We start from the raw sequence: 22,255 nt of genomic DNA, 5'->3' as shown, positions 1-22,255 counted from the left end.
GCTTGCGATGTATGAGACTCCAATGTCCCTTGAGGTCGCTATGTCGATATCTATAAGAACTGATAGACGCCTTAGGGATAGGCCAAGGAGTTCTTGCCCTCCAGAGACTTTTCTCAGGCAGGGGTCTGCTTGTTCTGACGAACCTATGCAACTAAGGGGTGACACTCATCAGGTTGGTCTTCCTGGGGTTTGTCGTAAGTAGTGATGAGCGAGTACCAAAGTGTTCGGGTGTTCAGGTACTCGGTCCGAACACATAGCGATATTCGTGTGCTCGACTGAGCACCCGAGTATAATGGAAGTCATTATGGAAGGGAGACAACCAGGCACCCTCTGCTCAGATTAGGGGAGGGTGCATGGTTCATAGGAAAAGGTCTGAAAGTGATGGAAACAACTCTGAAATCGATCAGGAATGCATCTTAGACTCCAATGTCGCTGCTGGGAACCATGTTGTATGCCACTTTTACAGACCGGCAAAAAAACTTCCAAATTCCCCCCCCCCCCCCCCCCCAAAAAAAAATTAAAAAATTGTTAGGAAACATTCTTTCCTGTATATTCAATTGTATGTACAGTGTAAGTGCTGCCAAAAATTACAAGGAAGAAGCACTCCGATACAGCCTGTATATCACATAAAGGAGGGCCTCATTCACATGGTGCTACAATTGTTCAGGTACACTGCTACACTCTTAAAGCCTATGCACTAAGTGAAAGGGCTGCCAAATGTTACAAGAAAACGGCACTCCAATACACTCTTTCTTACACATAAAAGAGGGCATCATACACACCCTTGAAAAATTATCCTTGATGGCCTGCTGGTGACCCTTCAAAACATTCTGAATGAGGGCATGCTGGTGACCCTATAAAAAATTAGGGGCGAGTGCCTGCTGCTGAGCTGAGCTGACCTTCTAAAACATTATATGTGAGGGCCTTCAGGTGAGCAGACCGCATAAAACATTACAGGTGAGGGCCTACAGGTGAGCAGACCATATAAATCATTAGAGGTGAGGGCCTACAGGTGAGCAGACCGTATAAAACAATGGAGGTGAGGGCCTGAAGGTGAGCGGACCCGATAAAACATTGTAGTGAGGGCCTACAGGTGAGCAGACCGTATAAAACATTAGAGGTGAGGGCCTGAAGGTGAGCGGACCCGATAAAACATTGTAGTGAGGGCCTACAGGTGAGCAGACCATATAAAACATTAGAGGTGAGGGCCTACCGATGAGCAGACCATAAATAACATTGTAGTGAGGGCATATATACTGTATGGAAGAGGAGGAGGATGAGAAAACAAGATTCAAACATATACCCTTTTTTACTGTAAAAAGGGTGTATCAGAATCTTGTGTATTGAGTACATTATAAAGTATACATTTGAATTGCGTTTTTGTTCCTCATTAGCTCAGCTTTCCTCTGGTGGAGTGGAGAAGTCAGGGGCAATCCAGGCCATTTTTATTTTTATCTGAGTCAAACTGTCAGCATTGTCAGTGGACAAGCGGATACGCTTATCTGTTATAATGTCACCAGCAGCACTAAATACACGCTCAGACAATACGCTGGCGGCAGGGCAGGCCAGCACCTCTAAGGCATAGAGCGCAAGTTCGTGCCACGTGTCCAGTTTGGACACCCAGTAGTTGTAAGGCACTGAGGGATCGTTGAGGACACTGACACGGTCTGCTATGTATTCCCTCACCATCTTCCAAAACGTTTCCATCCTTGGGACAGTAGGCTGCGCTTCAGGGTGTGGTTGCTGGTGGGGTGTCATGAAAGTGTCCCATGCCTTGGAGAGTGTTGCTCTGCCTTTGTTGGAACTAGAATGTGTTCCCATTGTCTGCCTTCGTTTGTCTATGGAAGTACAGACTCTGCCGCCAGCTTTGTCAGATGGAAATGTTTGGAGCAATTTCTCAACAAGGACCTTCTGGTATTGCACAATTTTACTTGCCCTCTCCACCACAGGAATGAGAGATGAGAAGTTCTCTTTGTAGCGGGGGTCGAGAAGGGTGAACACCCAGTAATCCGTGTTATCTAAACTGTGTATAACGCGAGGGTCGTGGGAAAGGCAGCCTAACATGAAGTCAGCCATGTGTGCCAGAGTACCAACAGGCAAGACGTCTATGTCGATGTCAGGATGACTCTCCATCTCCTCATCCTCCTCCTTATCCCCTTGTGCCCATTTACGTCGAACCAATGGAATTAAAGTTCTGTGAGTAGTACCCTCTGTAGCAGAGGCAACTGTCTCCAGCTCCCCCTCCTCCTCATGGTCCTATTCGTGTTGATAAGATAAAATGTGGGTGGTATGGCTACCACCCACACTAAAGTCCTCTCCCATTTCCACGTCTGCCACATTCAGAGCGTCATCCTTAATTCTGAGCAGCGATCGTTTGAGTAGACACAGAAGTGGGATACTTACGATGATTATAGCATTATCACCACTAATCATATGTGTGGATTCATCAAGATTTCTTAAAACCTCCCAAAGGTCTGCCGTCAATGCCCACTCCTCGCTTGTGAATAGTGGAAGTTGACTCAAAAGGCGACAACCATGTTGCAGCTGGTATTCCACAACTGCCCTATGCTGCTCACAAAGCCTGGATAACATGTAGAACGTAGAGTTCCAGCGCGTTCTCACATCACATAACAGTTGGTGAGCTGGAAGCCCCAAGCGCTGCTGCAGCGTTTACAGAGCAACTGAAGCTGTGGACGACTTGCGGAAATGGGCGACCAAGCGGCGCGCCATTACTAGTAGCTCTGTCAAATTTGGGTATGTTTTAATAAACTGCTGAACCACTAAGTTTAATACGTGGGCGAGGCATGGCACGTGCATCAGGTTGCTGAGCTCCAAAGTCGCCACCAAGTTACGGCCGTTGTCCGACACAACCATGCCTGGTCACTTATACACTGCCACAGCTCTGCAGCGATGTGCTGTTTGTCCCCTAGGCAGATCAGCTTCAGCACAGTGCTACACTGCTTCCAGCTACCGACTGATGGCTGACTGCTGGAAGTAGAAGTAGTGGAGGTAGCGGCGGAAGAGTAGGAGGAGAAGTGGGGGTTGGAGCCAGTAACATAGCTGCTGGCGGAGACCCTGATGGACGTAGGGCCCGCAATCCTGGGTGTGGGTAGCACCTGTGCCATCCCAGGGTACAACTCACTCGCAGCCTCCACAACGTTCACCCAGTGTTTACTGTAATTCAGGGGGAGCCTGAGTGACTTCCTTGTTTTTAAGGTGTTTACTCCATAAACACCTTAAAGGCATTGTAAGTAAGCAATACTCTCTACAAAATACAAATGTACTTAACTTTCACAGTTGTTGTAAAGTAGCCCCTTAACAATATAATGGTACCTTTTCTAAATCATTTCATTTCCTAAAGTACAATTAATACAGTAACATGAACTACAGTACAGAAAGATTATCAAAATGAGGGTTATTCAGTTTATAAAAAAGATGACTGAAGGGAGATCTAAAAACCATATATAAATATATCAGGGGTCAGTACAGAGATTTATCCCATCATTTATTTATTCCCAGGACTAATGAGGGGACATCCTCTGCGTCTAGAGGAAAGGAGGTGATGATGATGAACTCATAACAGAGGCCAAGAGGGGACTGGATGTATTTCTGGAGTATAATAATATTACAGGCTATAGCTACTAGAGAGGGGTCATTGATCCAATGAGTAATTCTGATTGCCTGATTGGAGTCGGGAAGAAATTTTTTCCCCCTAAAATGGGGAAAATTGGCTTCTTTCTCACATGTTTTTTTTTTTTTTTGCCTTTCTCTGGATCAACTTGCAGGATAACAGGCTGAACTAGATGGAAAGATATATTTTTTGTCTAACAAACTATGCTACTATGTAACATACAATGGAAAAATACATTTATCCAACCATTTTAGCATGTTATCCTGCAAATCAACAGTATCTTTCCTAAAGCATTCAATTTTTCTAAATACAATTGGTACAGTACATAGGATCCAGAGGATCAACTACTCCGTAGTTTCTTATATATACTTTCATTAGTAACATACCTTGTTTAATTCTAGTAATAGTGGGTCATCCTCAGTTTCAAAATGAAGGCTAAGTGCAGTGGTTTCTATCCAAGCATTGTCTGTATTCCTTGGATCATCCACATACCCCTTGTACACCTGTAGTAATAACATACAATAGCAGCTTTTAGTGGGAGGTGAAACAATAGTAAATTATTTATATAGCAATGTTTGCACATGGGAAGGAAAAATACAAGTCACCAGTACATACATTACTAGAAACATCATTACTTTATATTTGTTAGCCATTAAAAGGTATCAAACCTGCAATACTCTTATTTTGTTTCTCTTAATAAGAGCACTAAACCAGTACATACTAAACGGTAAAACACTGGGTAACACTGACATAGAAAAGGACTTAGGAATAAAGTTGAGCGGACCGAACTTGACCCCGAACCTGAACCCGAAACCCATTGAAGTTAATGGGGACCCGAACTTTGGAGCACTAAAATGGCTCTAAAATAGTCATGGAAAGGGCTAGAGGGCTGCAAAAGGCAGCAAAATGTGGTTAAGAGCATGGCAAGTGCTCTGCAAACAAATGTGGATAGGGAAATGACTTAAAAAACATACGTAAAAATAAAAAATAATAATCTTGATCTAGGAGGAGGAGGTCCATATGGAGTAGGAGGTTGAGGAGGCGGTGTAGGTGGAAGCAGCGGTGGAGCAGGAGGAGGTTTTTGTTTTTTATTTTATTTTATTATTATTATTTTTTGTTTGAATTTGGGTAGACCCCAAAACATTTGGAAATAAAATAAAACAGAGAGAAAGTGCGCTGGAGTACAACAATGACTGGGTGAGGCCGGTATAAATGTCTATTCTGCACAAGGTACGGACAAGCCCTGTGGAATCCCTGCCTGGTTCATTTTAATGAAAGTGAGCTTGACCACATTGGCTGTGGACAGGCGGCTGCACTTGTCTGTGATAACCCACTCCTGCCGTGCTAAACAAACGTTCAGACAATACACTGGCTGCAGGGCAGGCCAGCACCTCCAAGGCGTAAAGGGCAAGCTCCGGCCATGTGCCCAATTTGGAGACCCAGAAGTTGAAGGGGGCAAACCCATCAGTCAGTAGGTGTAGGTGTGTGCACACATACTGCTCCACCATGTTGCTTAAATTCTGCCTCCTGCTAAGACATTCCATATCAGCTGGTGGTGCTGGTTGTTGCGGCGTGCTGACAAAAATTTTCCACATTTCAGCCATGCTAACGCTGCCTTCTGAGGTGCTGGTGGTGCCCCAGCTGCGTTGGTGACCTCTTCCTCCTCCTCAGCCTTCGCCTTGTGCTTCCACTGAGCCCCCGCTGTCAGATAGACATGCCATCACCAGAGCGTCTACCAGCGTGCGTTTGTACTCGCGCATCTTCTGATCACGCTCTAGTGATGAAATTAAGGACGGTACGTTGTCCTTGTAATGGGGATCCAGTAGCATGGCCACCCAGTAATCAGCACAAGTTAGAATGTGGCCAACTCGGCGGTCATTGCGGAGACACTGCAGCATATAATCACTCATGTGTGCCAGGCTCTGTGGGAGGTGTATCATCTGTGTCCTCTGTATCCCCTCAGCCATGCACCAGTGATGCCCATGAGCTGGTTTGGGCATCACCCTGCTGTGAACACAGTTCTGTCTCTTCCATTTCCTCCTCCTAATCCTCCACCTCCTCATCCTCCAGAACTGTGCCCTGGCTGGACAATTGTGTACCTAGCGTTTGTGGGTGCAGGAACCCACCCTCGGAGCCACTTGTGAATGACTGGCCTGAAACCCTTGTAAATGATCCCTCTTCCTCCTCCTCCTTTGCCACATCCTCTTCCATCATCGCCTAAAGAGGTTTTTCAAGGAGACATAGAAGTGGGATAGTAACGCTGAGAACGGCGTCATTGGCACTGGCCATGTTGGTGGAGTACTCAAAACAGTGCAACAAGGCACACAGGTCTCGCATGGAGGCCCACTAATTGGTGGTGAAGTGGTGCTGTTCCGCAGACTCACCCGTGCGTGCTGCAGCTGAAACTCCACTATCGCCTGCTGCTGCTCGCACAGTCTGTCCAGCATGTGCAAGGTGGATTTCCACCTGTAGGCACGTCACATATTTGGCGGTGAGCGGGAAGGCCGAAGTTACGCTGCAGCGCTGACAGGCGAGCAGCAGCAGGGTGAGAACGCCGAAAGCGCTCACAGACGGCCCACACTTTCTGCAGCAGCTCTGACATATTGGGTTAAATTTTCAGGAATTTCTGTACCACCAAATTCAGCACATGCGCCAGGCAAGGGATGTGCGTCAAACCGGCTAGGCCCAGAGCTGCTACGAGATTTTGCCCATTATCGCACACCACCAGGTCGGGCTTGAGGCTCACTAGCACCAACCACTCATCGGTCTGTTGTTCCATGCCTGTCCACAGCTCCTGCGCGGTGTGGGGTTTGTCCCCCAAACAGATACGTTTCAAAACTGCCTGCAGTCGTTTCCCCATTGCTGTGCTGAAGTTGGTGGTAAAGGTGTTACGCTAACCGGATGAGGATGCGGTAGAGAAGTAGCAAGTGGAGTAGGAAGCAACAGGAGGCAAAGAGAAACGCCCTGCAATCCTCGGTGGTGGAAGGACATGCGCCAAACTGCTATCCGCCTCAGGCCCAGCCACCACTGCATTTACCCAATGTGCTGTTAGGGAGATATAACGTCTCTGACTGTGCTTACTGGTCCATGTATCCGTAGTTAGGTGGACCTTGCCACAGATGGCAATGCACAGTGCACACCTGATTTTGTCCCCCACTTGGTTGTGCAGGGAAGGGATGGCTACCCTGAAAAAGTAGTGGCGGCTAGGCACAATGTACTGTGGGACAGCCATCGCCATCAGATTCTTAAAACTGTCCGTGTCCATCAGACTGAATGACAGCATTTCAAAGGCCACGAATTTGGAAATGCTGGCATTCAGGGCCAGAGATCATGGGCGGGTAGGGGGGTACTTCCTTTTTCGCTCCAGTGTTTGGGAGATAGACAGCTGAATGCCTCCGTGGGACATTGTGGAGATGCTTGGTGACCGTTTGCGGGGTGGCAAGTACCACTGTCACTCCAGAGGGGGATGAAGAGGCCGAGACTGCAGTAGAAGAGGAAGCAGGAGGAGCCAGAGACCTTTCTTGGTTTTTGAGGTGTCTACTCAACTGCAGCTCATGCTTTGCACTTAGATGCCTGGTCATGCAGGTTGTGCTCAGGTTTAGAACGTTTATGCCTCACTTCAGGCTCTGAATGCACAGTGTCGTCAGCACATTGTCTGAAGAATTGCCATGCTAGGGAAGTCCTTGGAGCTGGCTTTGGTGTGCTCGATACCTTGGTGTGGTAGGCAGTAGCAGGCATACTGTCTAGGGGACAGCCTCTCTGCTTTTGCACCCTGCTCCCTATTTTGCTGTGATGGTGGCTCTGTGCGACCACCGCCTCTTCCTCCGAACTACACAGGTCACTCGCATGACCTTGATTCCATGTGGGGTCGAGGACCTCATCGTCCTCCACATCATCTTCCACCCAGTTTCACCCCTGCCCTCCTTGTCGGTCTGCACACTGCAGAAAGTCACAGCAGTTGGCACCTGTGTTTCGTCATCATCCGAGATGTGCTGCAGTGGTCCTCCCATGTACTCATCCTGAAACATAAGTGGTTGGGGATCGGTACACCCAATCTCTTCCACTTCTGGGGCAGTGCTATGTTGATGGCCCTGGGAAACCCTACCAGCAGAGTCATCAAAAAGCATAAGAGACTACTACATGACTTGGGGCTCTGACTGCTTGGCTGATTTGCAAGGGGGTGAGGTGAAAGACTGATGGCCATGGGCTGCAGGTGCAGGCTGCAGGTGACTGGGTGGGAGACAATGTGAAGGAACTGGAGGCACTGTGAGCCACTCAATCTACTATTGCCTGTACTTGTTCTGGCCTCACCATTCGTAGAGGTGCATTCTGCCCCTCCAAATAACGCTGAAGGTTTTACTCGCACCTGAGGAAGGTGTTTCACTTGGGCGTGTAGCTGGCACAGATCGATCACATCCTCTCCCTGCAACAGGAGCTCCACCAATACCAGCAGCACCACGACCAGGGCTATGTCTCTTGTTTGATGCTCTCCTCATTTTTTGCGGTCACCCACCGAAGTAACAGACGTTTTTACTAAATTAAGTTCCTTGTGAACAATGCAGAGCAGGGGTTTTTTGACGGCCAAAATGGTTTAATGTCACCGCAACAATGGAACAGGCGAATTTTTGAAATTTAGGTCCCTGTCACCTAGGCAGAGTAGGGGTTTTTTGACTGGAAAAATGGGTTAATGTCACCCAACAATGGAACAGATGAATTTTTTAAAACTTATTGCCCAGTCTTCTATGCAGTGCAGGAAGCAAAGGTACTTTATTGCCAAAAAAGGTTTCTTACACACAATGAAACAGATGGATTTAACTGAGATTATATTGCACTGTCACAAATGAAGCACAGGGTTTTTTTTACATAAAAAATGGTGGATATGTCACCCCTACAATGGAACAGATGGATTTGCTGAATTTATGTGCCTGCATGTCACATGTGCAGGCCTCAGAGGTACTTTACACCCAAAAATGGGAATTTGAAGCTCAAAAATGTAACAGCGGTATTTACTGGTTTTATTTGACTGACAGGAAAGCAACGTAGGCCGCAAATGTACTTTCTAGCAACAAAAATTAGAATTTTTCAACAAAAAATGTAACTACAGTATTTGGAGGTTTTATTAGACGGTCAGGAAAGCAGCACAGGGCAAAAAGGTACTTTATTGCCCAAAAGTTTTTTTTAAAACTCTAAATGAAACAGATGGATTTAACTAAGATTATATTTCATTCTCACAAATGAAGCACAGGGATTTTTTACATAAAAAATGTTGGATATGTCACCCCTACAATGGAACAGATGAATTTGCTGAATTTATGTGCCTGCCTGTCACATGTGCAGGCCTCAGAGGTACTTTACACCCAAAAATGGGAATTTGAAGCCCAAAAATATAACAGCGTTATTTACTGGCCTTATTTGACTGACAGGAATGCAGCGCAGGCCGCAAATGTACTTTCTAGCAGCAAAAATGTGAATTTTTCAACAAAAAATTTAACTGCAGTTTTTGCCGGTTTTATTGGACTGTCAGAAGTACAGGGTAAAAAGGTACTTTATTGCCCCAAATAAAGGGTTTCTTTAACCATAAATGAAACAGATGGATTTAACTGAGATTATATTTCAATCTCTGAAATTAAGCACAGGGGTTTTTTACATAAAAAATTGTGGATATGTCACCCCTACAATGGAACAGATGGATTTGCTGAATTTATGTGCCTGCCTGTCACATACTGTATGCAGTGCAGGCCTCATAGGTACTTTACAACAAAAATGTAAACATGTCACCCTACAATGGAACAGATGGATTTAACTGATTATATTTCACTCAGAAATGCAGCACAGGTGTACCTTATAGAAGAAAAAATGGGGATATGTCACCCCCTGGGTCCCTGAACTCACAGACAGTATTATTTCCCCTTCCCCTGGCACATATGCAGTGCAGGTGCACTGTAAAAATGGGTATATGTCGGCCACTGAACCACAAGAACAGGATTAAATGATTGTCCCTGCCACAAATGCAGTGCTGGTGCACTGCTGTTGCACCAATGGATTAAAACTTTGTTTTCAGTCTCACTGGGCTCAGGGCAGGGTACAAAAATGTTGTATTGCACCCCCAAACAAAAAACGCTGTAGATCGCAGACTTCACACCAAGTGCAGATATCAGAGTCTTTCCTAATCTCTCCCTCACAGCAGCAGCAGCCTATCCCTACAACTAGTAAGAGCAGAGTGACGTGCGGCCCTATGTGACTCCAGCTTATATAGAGGCTGGGTCACATGCTGCACTTGGCCAATCACAGCCATGCCATTAGTAGTCATGGCTATGATGGCTTCTAAGGGCACACAAGTTAAACGCTTGTTGATTGGCTGCCTTGCAGCCTTTCAATAAGCGCCATTAAATCGCCGAACACAAACCCAAACTTTTACGAAAATGTTCGGGTTCGGGTCCGGGTACAAAAAACCCTAAAGTTTGGTACAAACCCGAATTTACAGTTCGGGTTCACTCAACCCTACTTAGGAATTTTAGTGGACAGCAAACTCAGCTGTAGAAACCAGTGTCAGGCAGCTGCTGCCAATGCCAATAAGATAATGGGTTGCATCAAAAGGGGCATAGATGCCCGTGATGAGAACATAGTCCTGCCACTTTACAAATCACTAGTCAGACCACACATTGAGGTCCCGTGCCACTTTCAAAACCTTGGCGTGGTGTGCGGGCTCAGGTGTGTCCTTAATATAAGGATATACTGGCTAAGGTCTCATTTTTAACATCAGTGTGAGGGTTAGTCAGATGTTACTGTTTGCATCCACCACAGTAGTGCACCTAATCTTATAACTATTTTTTCTGTGATATCACAGCCCTAGAAATAGCCTCAGCCATCTTGTATTCTGCCATTTTCCAGTGTAATTAGTGCAGGGAGAGATGTCAGCAGGCGCCATTACACCTTGCTGCACTGACTGGGGATCCAAATTGCCATTATACAGCTCTGTAATTCCAGCAAACCATTCTTGTTATTGGGGTGCAAGTGCTGTTTGATACAGCCATTAACAGGGTTTATTACAAGGAAATATTTATATATCTTATTTCCCCTTGTGCGGTGCAGTTAAATGTTCTAAATTATTTTTTGGCTTGTATTAGTGGGGAAAAAAAAGCTTATTAGCCGTTGTGTGGTGAAGTGCGAAAATTACAGCACTTTTTGGTGTGTATTAGTGGCACAAAAACAAAATTTATTTGCCGTTCAGTGGTGCAGTTATATGTTCTAAAGCTCTTTTTGTCATGTATTAATGGCAAAAGAAAAATATATTTGCTGTTCAGCGGTGCAGTTATATGTTCTAAAGCCCTTTTTGTCGTGTATTAGTGACAAAAGAAAAATATATTTGCCGTTCAGCGGTGCAGTTATATGTTCTAAAGCCCTTTTTGTCATGTATTAGTGGCAAAGGAAAAATATATTTGCCATTCAGCGGTGCAGTTATATGTTCTAAAGCCTTTTGTGTAGTATATAAGTGGGAAAAAATAAAGGCCTATTTGCTGCTCAGCGGTGCAGTTATATGTTATAAAGCACTTTTTGTTGTGTATTAGTGGCAAAAGAAAAATATATTTGCCGTTCAGCGGTGCAGTTATATGTTCTAAAGCCCTTTTTGTCGTGTATTAAGGACAAAAGAAAAATATATTTGCCGTTCAGCGGTGCAGTTATATGTTCTAAAGCCCTTTTTGTCATGTATTAGTGGCAAAGGAAAAATATATTTGCCATTCAGCGGTGCAGTTATATGTTCTAAAGCCTTTTGTGTAGTATATAAGTGGGAAAAAATAAAGGCCTATTTGCTGCTCAGCGGTGCAGTTATATGTTATAAAGCACTTTTTGTTGTGTATTAGTGGCAAAAGAAAAATATATTTGCCGTTCAGCGGTGCAGTTATATGTTCTAAAGCCCTTTTTGTCGTGTATTAGTGGCAAAAGAAAAATATATTTGCCGTTCAGCAGTGCAGTTATATGTTCTAAAGCCCTTTTTGTCGTGTATTAGTGGCAAAAGAAAAATATATTTGCCGTTCAGCGGTGCAGTTATATGTTCTAAAGCCCTTTTTGTTGTGTATTAGTGGCCAAAGAAAAATATATTTGCCATTCAGCGGTGCAGTTATATGTTTGAAAGGCCTTTTTTGCGTGTATTAGTGGCGCAAAAAAAGTATTTGCTGTTATGTGGTGAAGTGAGAAAATTGCAGCCCTTTTTGGCATGTATTAGTGGGGAAAAAAGTGCTTATTAGCCGTTGTGTGGTGAAGTGAGAAAATTACTGACTTTTTTGGGGTGTTTTAATTTTCATTTTTATTTATTTATCTGATCTAACAGTATGTCAGACAGAGAAGAGCCAGGCCCTGCACAGGGGAGTGGCAGAGGCCTAAATATTTCTGGCACAGGCACAGGTCGCAGCAGAGTAAGGGGGCGTGGCAGCAGGAGTCGCAGCGAGAGGCCTGAGCTCCCGGTGTCATCTAGCGGTCATGTCTTGACCAGCAACCCAGCGGTTCTTCAATAGTTGACTTGGTCATCCACTTCATCCTAAGTGATATCAAACACCCCCAGCCAAGAGTCGGTGAGTTCATCAGACACAACCCTTAGTTGGCATGGCCCGGGAACAGGCCCTGCTTCTTCACCTGTCCTCAACCTGGCTATGCCCTTTTCTGTTCCTTCAGCCAGAGAAGTATTATATGCTATGGGCTCAGCCCCACTATGCAGCATGGAGGAGCTACTAGAGGACAGTCAGCAGCTACTGGCCAGCCAAGATGTGGAGGAGACATCCGTCGCTTCCTCCGCTAGATGGGCAAGTAGTTATGAGGAGAGTGGTGTGGGAGATGGTGTTGTGAGCCCGGGGTAGATCACCCGCTTTGCAGGAGCCTACCTTTCCCGGAAAGTAGTGGTGCACCGGTTCACGGAAGCAGCGGCAGTAGCAGTCAGTCAGTGCATAGTGTTGGGGGTAAAATCACCTACTCGGCGGTGTGGCAGTTTTTTTGTTAAGCTGCTGGAGGAGATGAACATGGCCATATGTAGAACCTGTGGGCAGAAGGTGAAGCATGGCCAGGATGCCAATGTTGGCACCACAGCCCTGCGTCAACATATGCAGCATCACCATAAACTGGCCTGGGAGAACCGTGGCTCCGATGTGGTGGTCCAGCCTGCGGCACCAACCTCTGCATCATGCAGGGGCACGCACCTAGTTTCAGGCAGTCAAGGCTCCACCACCTCAGCCGAAGGGAGCTGTCTGTCCTTCCCATCATCTGCTGGTCCTGATGCTCCTGCTCCTCGCCTCATCAGTCATTCCGTCAACAATCGATCACCAAAGCAATTGCTAAGAGACAACAGTATGCGTGCACTCATCCAACGGCACAGAAGCTAAATGTGCTCCTGTCCAAGCTGCTGGTGCTGCAGTCCCTCCCTTTCTAAGTGGTGGACTCTGCACCTTTCAGAGAACTGATGGCTTTTGCCAAGCCGAGGTGGAGAATCCCAAGCCATCTTTTTTTTTGCCAAAAAGGCAGTACCAGCCCTGCACACACATGTAGAACATAAGGTGGGTCAGTCCTTGAGCCTGTTGGTGTCTGCCAAAGTGAACAGCAGGGCCAACGTGTGGAGCTATATCTACTGTCAGGGACAATACATGTCTTTTACGGCCGCCTAAGTGAATGTAGTTCCTGCACAGCCACACAAGCAACTTGGCAAGGTGACACCGCTTCCGCATCCAGGTTCTCAATCCGTTGGTCCAGCGCCAATGTTTGCCTCTGCCTCCTCATCCTCCATCGTGTCCTCAGCCTCCACTGGAGGGAAAATTCACAGTGCCCCTCCAGCATACCACATGTGCAGGGCACGGTGGTGTCACGCCGTTCTGCACCTCGCTTTCCTGGGCGAACTGAGTCACTCAGGGGAGGAACTGCTTAGTGTCCTTCATCAAGAAATCGAACCCTGGCTTTCTCTGTGACAACTCAAAATCAGAACCATGGTGATCGACAACGGGAAGAACATGGTGTCGGCACTGCGTCAAGGAGGGCTGAGCCATGCGCCCTGCATGGCATATGTGTTCAATCTGGTTGTCAAGCGGTTCCTGAAGTCTTCCTAAGACATCCTAAAATTTGCCAGGAAACTTTGCATGCATTTCAGCCACTCGTACACCGCGAAGCATACACTCCTTGAGCTGCAGTGGCAGAACGGCATCCTCCAACATAGGCTGATATGCAACATTTCCACCTGTTGGAATTCCACCCTCCATGTTAGACCGACTATACGAACAGAAAAAGACCATAAATGATTTCTTGATGATTCAAGCGAACAGGAGTACTCCCCTGTGTAACTTCGATGTCAGCCAGTGGCAGCTCATGTGTAACACCTGCCGTTCGCTCAGGCCCTTTGAGGAGTTATTTGTAAGTTGCCAGGACTACGAGATGAACAACGTCATTCCACTGCTTCATGTCCTGGAACAGATGCTGGTAACAATGGCTGGTCAGGGGACTGGAGACATGGCGCCTAGATCTCACGGCCACATGAGCCCTGTGGGGGCTGAATGGAGGATGAGGACATTGGAGCACAAGCAATGTGTAGTGAAATGGATGGTTTTTACACACAGGTGACAGGAGAAGAGGAACAGGAGCAGCCAGAGGAGCTACAGGGCAATGAGGAAGACGAGGCAGACGACCTAGACACACCATCGCAGTATGCAGTGGAGATGGGGGCAACGAGTCCCTCCGAGTCCCTTGCACAAATGGCTCGATGCATGCTCACTTGCTTGCGTAGTGACAGCCAAATTGTCAGCAGTCGGCAGAGGGATGACTTGTGGCTCTCCACCTTGTTGGACCCTTGCTACCGGTCCAAAATGGGGGCCTTTATTACACCCGCTGAGAGGGAGGACAAACTGAACTACTATAGAGAAATCCTATGTAGTCAGTTGGCAGCTGTCTATCTGTGCTATCGTCTATCCTCTCGCAGGTATGACCGTGGGGGCCCTCTGTGATCATGTTCCTCTGCCATTGCTGTACTCTGTGGTCTCCTGATTCTGCTGTCATCTTCACACTATGTCACCTTGCCACTCTGTGGTCTCCTGATGCTGCTGTCATCTTCACACTATGTCACCTTGCCACTCTGTGGTCTGCTGATGCTTCTGTTATCTCCACACTATGTAACCTTGCCACTCTGTGGTCTCCTGATGCTGCTGTCACCTTCACACTACTGTATGTCACTTTGCCACTCTGTGGTGTGCTGATGCTTCTGTTACCTCCACACTATGTCACCTTGCCACTCTGTGGTCTCCTGATGCTGCTGCCACCTCCACACTATGTCACCTTGCCACTCTGTGGTCTCCTGATGCTGCTGCCACCTCCACACTATGTCACCTTGCCACTCTGTGGTCTCCTGATGCTGATGCCACCTTCCCACTCTGTCATCGTGTCACTCTGTGGTCTCCTGATTCTGCTGTCACCTTCACACTATGTCACCTTGCCACTCTGTGGTCTCTTGATGTTGTTGTCACTTCCACACTGTCACCTTGCCATTCTGTGGTCTCCTGATGCTGCTGCCACATTAACACTATGTCACCTTGCAACTCTGTGGTCTCCTGATACTGCGGTCACCTCCACACTATGTCACTTTGCCACTCTGTGGTCTCCTGATGCTGCTGCCACCTCCACACTATGTCACCTTGCTACTCTGTAGTCTACTGATGCTGATGCCACTTCCCCACTCTGTTATTGTGCCACCTAGTGGCCTCCTCCTGATGCTGCTGCTGCCACCTCCAGACTCTGTCATTGTGCCACTCTGTGGTCTCCTTATGCTGCTGCTGCCACCTCCACACTGTCATTGTGACACTCTGTGGCCTCCTGATGCTGCCGCCACCTCCAGACTCTGTCATTGGGCCACTGTGTGGTCTCCTCATGCTGCTTCCACCTCACCACTATGTCATAGGGCCACTCTGTGGACTTCCCATGTTGTTCCCACCCTCCCTACTTCATGACTGGGTCACTATTTTGCCTTTCGGCCTGGCTGACATCAGCATTTATTTGACCCTTCTTCTGATCTGTCAGAAGGAAGGAATAAGGAGATTCACAACGGATCCTGTCTGTGTAGCGGCTCTAAGGCCTGTATGGTCCCATGAGAATCAGCTTGTGATTTGGTAGCCAAACGCAGGAGTGGGTAGAAAACATAGAAGACATGCAAATATCCCATTCACGTGTCATCTTTGCTTTGGATCCACTCCTGATTTTTTTTTTGGCATTAGCAATACTGATCAATTACTATCCAAATGCTGACCGAGTGAAGGTGGATACTCAACAGTAGTGATGAGCAGCATAGGATATATTAGTTTTTGCAATATTTAAAAAATAATAATTCACACAATATTTGCAATAAATTCACTAATTCTAGAATTTGTTATCTCCAGTCATTATTTTCCCGATTGCTCAAATCGGCACTAATGATGCGCATATTTTTTGCGCAATACATGCAACTTCACATTTTATCAGGTCTGAGTAGTGTGACAGGCCTCATGTTTGTTAGAGGAGATATATGGCAGGATTTGCTGTGTCTTCCCCACAATCACCAGGCTTGAATCAAGACCAGGTGCAGTAATCACCTGGGGATAAAGGAATCCTCAGAGTGAGAGGGGGTGGTGTCTTGCACACAGAAGCTTGGAGCAGTGGCGTAGCGTGGGGGGCCAGGGGTGCAGTTGCCCCGGGCGCCAAATTGTAGGGGGCGTCAGGCAGCAGTAATTTCAATGAGGGCCATGGGAGCCTATGGCTCCCTTCCCCTCCGTTATGTCTCATAGGCTTCAGGCCACTAGGCCTGAATCCTGTGAGGCAGTAGAGCGTGTAAATTAGCCTGACCAATTAGTCAGAGCAGATGTGGGACCCAAAAGTGTTACCAGACAAACCACATTGGTTTCCCGTGCCTGCATTGTGTCAATTGCCGTTTTATTAGCAGATCTAGGTCTTTCATACATCCCAATACTGGTATATCATATCCCATTAAATTTCATCTATCTTGTGACTCTACTTTTGTAGTATATGTTCTTTCTTGTCCCTGTCAGCTTCTGTATGTAGGGGAAACCTCCACTTACTTAAAAACCAGGCTTAACAATCATAGGTTCACTATTAGAAAGGGCCGTACAGATCTTCCAGTACCAAGGCATTTTTCACTTAAAAAACATAGTGAAAAAGACTTGAGATGCTGGATCATTGACCAGATACAAATGCCCCGCAGGGGTGGGGACCGTGTAGCATTACTTAAAAAGAGAGAATCATATTGGATTCAGACTCTTAATAGTTTACAGCCTAATGGTTTGAATATTGATTATAGATATGGAGGCGGACTGTGAGACGAGAAGTTTGCCCTCTATATATGCGGTTGATTTTGTGTTGAGTATTTTTTCCTACGGGGGATATGTTCATTGATAAAAATATTTTGTATAAAATATGTAAACTGTAAAAAATAACAATAAAAAACATCAACAAAAAATAATAGAAATAAGTAAAACAAGGGCAATGGGTTTTCTGAGTGTCACTTGTATCACTAATTTTGTATATCATTTCAGATTCACTGGAATTTCGGGGAAAGAAATGAAAGAACAATGATGAGCCTGGACGGTGGATGAGGAGCCCACAAAGTATTTGCTTTTTCTTTATTATGTAAATCGTTGCGTTTTTTTCTCTCTGGGATGTAGTGTTCTTGTCCCGATCACATATAAGGTAGGGTAGTATGTAGATTGGCAATGCTGACTGCTTGTAGATCATAGTTTTGGTATATCCTGATGAGGAGAACCCTCTAGGTCACGAGCCGCAACTAGAATGCAGCCCGCGATGCTGGTGGCACTGGCGTGCATGCAGCATTGGGGCCGCACATAGGGGACAGTTTCCTATCTTGGAAAAGTGGGGACGCTTCTCTAGGTTGCAACTAGTGGAAATCATCCACTGTGACCTGATATTGAATCTAGCAGGCCTGCAGCTTGTAATTCAGTACGAAATATATATACTGGCCAAACTCCCTTTAGCAACATGGTGATTCCGAGCTTCAATGATGGGAGTGCGCATGCGCTTTCTTCTCCTGCTGTCAGCGGACGCGACTCAATAGAAGTCAACAATGTGCGTCCATTACGTAACTCGAGAGCGTCATCACTGGAATAGTGTGGTGTTGCTCGGACGCTGACTGATTAGGTATATGCGACCGGGACATGCGCACTTGCACCCTCGAGACGCGCTCAACAACGCGATGGTATGTGTGGGCTGCATCACTCCCCCAGGTATTAACTCATCATTATATCCCCGCTACATATGTTCACAAAGTATTATTAATTACAATGCATGTATAAGGGACAGCTGACAAGATTTATGGATTTTATGTATTATCATATGCTAGTCAGCTCTATTATGCACTTGTTTTACTGATACCACTAGTCACTTTATTCATGATCACTGGAATGACCTCCTTATGATTGTATGTAAACTTTTTACACTGTTTTTTATTAAGTATCAATTATGTTGATGTATCCAATGATTTGATTGGTTCACCTATATATGCCTGTTTTTTGCACTTTTATCAATGCTTGAAAAAGGCTCATGTTGAGCCGAAACGTTGCTTTTTTGCTGCTACCACATGAGTGAATAAACACTACCTGTTGTTTTACTGAAGAAACCGTCTGGAGTGCAGTCCAATTTTTTCTATTATCTACAAGTGGGTAAGATCCAGTTACTGTACTTGGACTTTGCACCCGCCTACAATTGCTTCCAAGGTGGTGCTGCCAGTAGTTTTTTGCATCATATATGTAGATAAGGCTGCCGTGCAGCCTGTATTTGTGGGAGGGGCAGAGGCCACGCCCCTTGGCTATATAAACCCCACGAAGTTCAGGGGACGGGACGTGCAGCCAGGTACCTGGTACTTCCGGTTCACGTCTGGTTCCTGCACGTCCCGCTCCTTTAGGTCTCGGTCTGGGTAAGTATTGGTCGGCGTTCGGCTCGTCTCGTTTTCATAAGCAGGCCATGCCGGTCATCGGCAGCGTGGTGACCGCACGGCGGGTCGGGTCCTCACCCCGGTGGGGGGGGCAGCGCACGGCGGATCATGGTCTTTACCTCGGTACAGGGGCGGGCAGGCACGTTGGGGGGTATGCCGTGGCCCGGCAGGCTTCCATGAGGCAGGCGGGGCGGCGCAGGCCGATGGCGTGCGGGCGTGTGTTCCGGGAGCGGCCGCGTGTGCCGGTTGCTAGGCACACTCGGCGGCTCCGCCCCTGGTAACGCTTGCGTCGTGTATGGGAACCCCGCCGGCAGCGGGGGGGATCTGCGGGCATGTCAGAGGTTCATGGTCACCAGCACGTGCACACCATCAGGCACGTTGCTGATCATCATTGGGGAGCATTCTGTTGTTCCCCAGTTGCTGTCCCAGTTACACGCTTCAATTGTGGGCAAGATGCCCTTTTCCCAGTAGCTGCATACATGTCTGACCCCTCAGATACTCTGACTTACAGTCTGTCAGGCCTGACCGTATTTGTCCAGTGAAATTGTCTGCCCACCCTGTATGGAAATGTGCTGATACTACATATCTGTCAGCAAATGTGTTTTTTGCATCATCATATTTCAGTGGCTGCTTCTGGCCGAGGGCGGCCGCGTGTGCCGGTTGCTAGGCGCGCTCGGCGGCTCTGGCCCTGGTTACGCTCGCACGGTATTGGTAACCCCGCCGCCGGCCGGGGGTCTGCGGTCGCATTTGCAGAGGCGCATGTACACCAGCACGTGCACATTACTAGGCACGTGGCTGGTTTTCATGGGAGCGGTCACCCATTTACCCTGTTCCCAGTGTTCCACTAACGTGTATTATTGTTTATAGGTGCTTTACATTACTGAACACAACCTCTTTTAAATCCTAATGGGAAATGATATCATGTCTGGGATTTTAGCTTACTTACGTGAACATTCGCCCCAAACGTATTCCACTGTCTACCTACATACCACATAGATCTGCTATTTAGTTCCATTTAAGGTAATGTTTGTGCAGTTGAGACACAGTTTAACAATTCAGTATACTTCTTAAGCACCACATAAGTTGAAGTTGCGTGTCAGATAAATACGACACACGTCGGGTGAACCTAGACATGAATTCATTGTGGCACATTTCTCATTCTGATCATATGGGCTTCTACGGTACATTTAACCTGCGGCCTTTACAGTGCCTGTCTGTGATTGTCATATATGAATACCTCAAGCTTCTCGATATCTTCTACTTTCCCTGCTCTAGAGCGGGTTGTGGGGCTCTCCGTGCGGGAGCAGCAGTGCCTGCGTTCTGTGGGAAAGCTGGGTTGGGACCTAAAAAAAAAAAAAATTATACATTCACATTGTTGTCATGCATTATCATTGCAGTGTCTGTTTCTGGTCGGTTATCTGACGCTCCACTCTATTCCAAGGATTCATTTCTTGCAGTAGGTGGTACGTCCTGGTTTCTATACGGGTATGGTATGTGTCACGGGGGTTTGACTGCAGGCACATTCACACGTCCCATATGTGATGTCCGCCGCACCAGTGGCATGTGGTCCCTCTTGGCACGTCCAGGTTGTCATACCCGTCTCTCTCCCTCGTTGCTCGTCTGCTGGAAACGTTCAGGCGCTATTCTGTCGGCCACCCCGGTGACACATGATTCTGCCTGGAACGTACAGGTGGTCACTTTGTCTATTGTGGTACGTCTGCTTGAAGCGTTCAGGCATTGTTGCGTCCGCCACTCCGGTGGCATGTAGTCCTGCCTGGAACTCCAGGTTGTCGCTTTGTTTATTGTGGTACGTCTGCTGGAAGCGTTCAGGCAATGTTACGTCCGCCACTCCGTGGCACGGTGTCCTGCCTGGATCTCCAGGGTGTCTTTTCATCTCATGTGGTACGTCCGCTTGAAGCGTTCAAGCATTATTATGTTGGTCACTCCAGTGACAGGTGGTCCTGCCTGGAACGTACAGGTTGCCATACTCGTCTCCTGTTGCACGTCTGCTTGAAACGTTCAGGCAAAGTTGTCTGCCACGCCTGTGGCTCGTGGTCCTGCCTGGAACGTCCAGGTTGTCATATTCATCTCGTTATCTTGTCTCACGTCTGCTTGAAGCGTTCAGGCAATGTTACGTCTGCCGCCCCGGTGGCATGTTGTCCCGCCTGGATCGTCCAGGTTGTCATACTCGCTATCTTGTCACACGTCTGCTTGAAGCGTTCAGGCAATGTTACGTCTGCCGCCGGTGGCACGTGGTCCTGCCTGGAACGTCCAGGTTGTCATACTCGTCTGTCTTGTTGCACGTCGGCTTGAAGCATTCAGGCAATGCACGTCCGCTCGAAGCAGCATGTTGTGTCATGGCAGCGCCTGTGGGGGCATGTCATCCCGGGGTCGTCCTGGTTGGTCTGTTCGTCAGTCCTCATCGTTGTCCGCCTGGAACGGTCAGGCCCATGTTTTTCGTTTCCCATGGTAGCAGGCTGTCCGGCCTGGTACCTCCAGGTGAGTTAAGTTCCGGTGCATTAAGGGTTCATTCATTATTTTTCGTTTATATGGCAGCACGTTGGCGGGATTCTGTCCTTCGGCCTTCCTAAAACAAGGCCCCTACCTCCGTCAGTAGGTCCGGCCCTCCGGTACGGTATCTGTTCCATTTCTCGTCCAATTCCATAACCAGGTGAGTATCAGTACTGGTCCTCTGGGGCTCCGGCCATAGTCAGATAGTCGGTCCCCCCCTCTTTTCTAATGGGCAGAGGTCAGGTGTGGGCACCGGGGTGTCCGCGGTACGCTTGGTCTCCTCACAAGTAACGAAGGTTTTGTTCTCAGGTGGTGGCCCGGGTCGTAGAATCAGTCGGTGCAGTCAACATGTCCCAGGCCTCAGACATTGATGATGCCTCGTCCATCTCCGGGTCCCAGGTATCAGGTTGGACAAGTTGGTAGGCCGATTGTGTTTCTGGGCAAGAGCCAGACATGCAATAATTTTTACTTTGGTCACTGCATGTTCAGTGGGTGCAGGGCCCTCCACGTGTGCACGGTCTGCTTTCAGGCACATCCCAGGTCCACCTGTCCGTAAAAAACAGGCATGACTGACTGACTTCAACGTGGACCTCCTGGAGGCGCTCCTGAAAGGTCATGACGACCAGCAGTTGTGTTACATTTGATTTGTTTGTTGGACCAACAGGCCATGGCAGACCTGTCCATGTGGAGCACATCCATGTCCTCATGGAATGGCGTGAGGTTGTTCATTCCCCCCCCCCCCCGGGTCCCGTCCTCTCCCACGATCTATTCTGACGCAGCCGCATCCAGGGCTTTGCTGCCATATTTGGCAATCATTGGCTGGCCGGTGCCTGGCCGTCCCAGATTATGATGGATGGAGAGGCACTTCGGTCATTCCCCCTTTTGGAGTTGTATCCGTTGGTAGCAGCGGCCCATGTTGGGGCCACGATTGGTCAGACTCGAGGGGGTTGTTTATCACTGATAGTCAGGACTTGGTGGACATCATCCGCACTGGCAGAGCAAAACCCCCTAAGATCATGGCCCTCATGCGTAGGCTGGTTTGGTTGTCCATGGTGCATCATTTTGCATTGAGTGCTCCCACATTCAGGGTTCCAGGAATAGGGCTGCGGATGCGCTGTCCCGGTTTTAACGTTAATGTCTTTCGTCAGAACATGCCA

The 22,255-nt window shown here is 47.5% G+C and overlaps 1 protein-coding gene across 1 annotated transcript in view; it reads right to left on the bottom strand.

Annotated features, from left to right (window-relative positions):
- The window catches only part of TRPM2 (transient receptor potential cation channel subfamily M member 2), a 1,766,051-nt gene that overhangs the window by 14,766 nt on the left and 1,729,030 nt on the right, over positions 1 to 22,255 (bottom strand). Inside the window, exon 24 of the mRNA XM_040441475.1 lies at positions 4,018 to 4,134. Coding sequence (XP_040297409.1) covers positions 4,018 to 4,134 — 117 coding nt within the window. The remainder of the gene's footprint in view (positions 1 to 4,017; positions 4,135 to 22,255) is intronic.

The sequence above is a fragment of the Bufo bufo genome, chromosome 7 (genome assembly GCF_905171765.1).
Source record: "Bufo bufo chromosome 7, aBufBuf1.1, whole genome shotgun sequence".
NCBI lineage: Eukaryota > Metazoa > Chordata > Amphibia > Anura > Bufonidae > Bufo > Bufo bufo.
The sequence above is the reverse complement of the archived record's forward strand: the minus strand, read 5'-3'. Positions and strand labels throughout refer to the sequence as shown.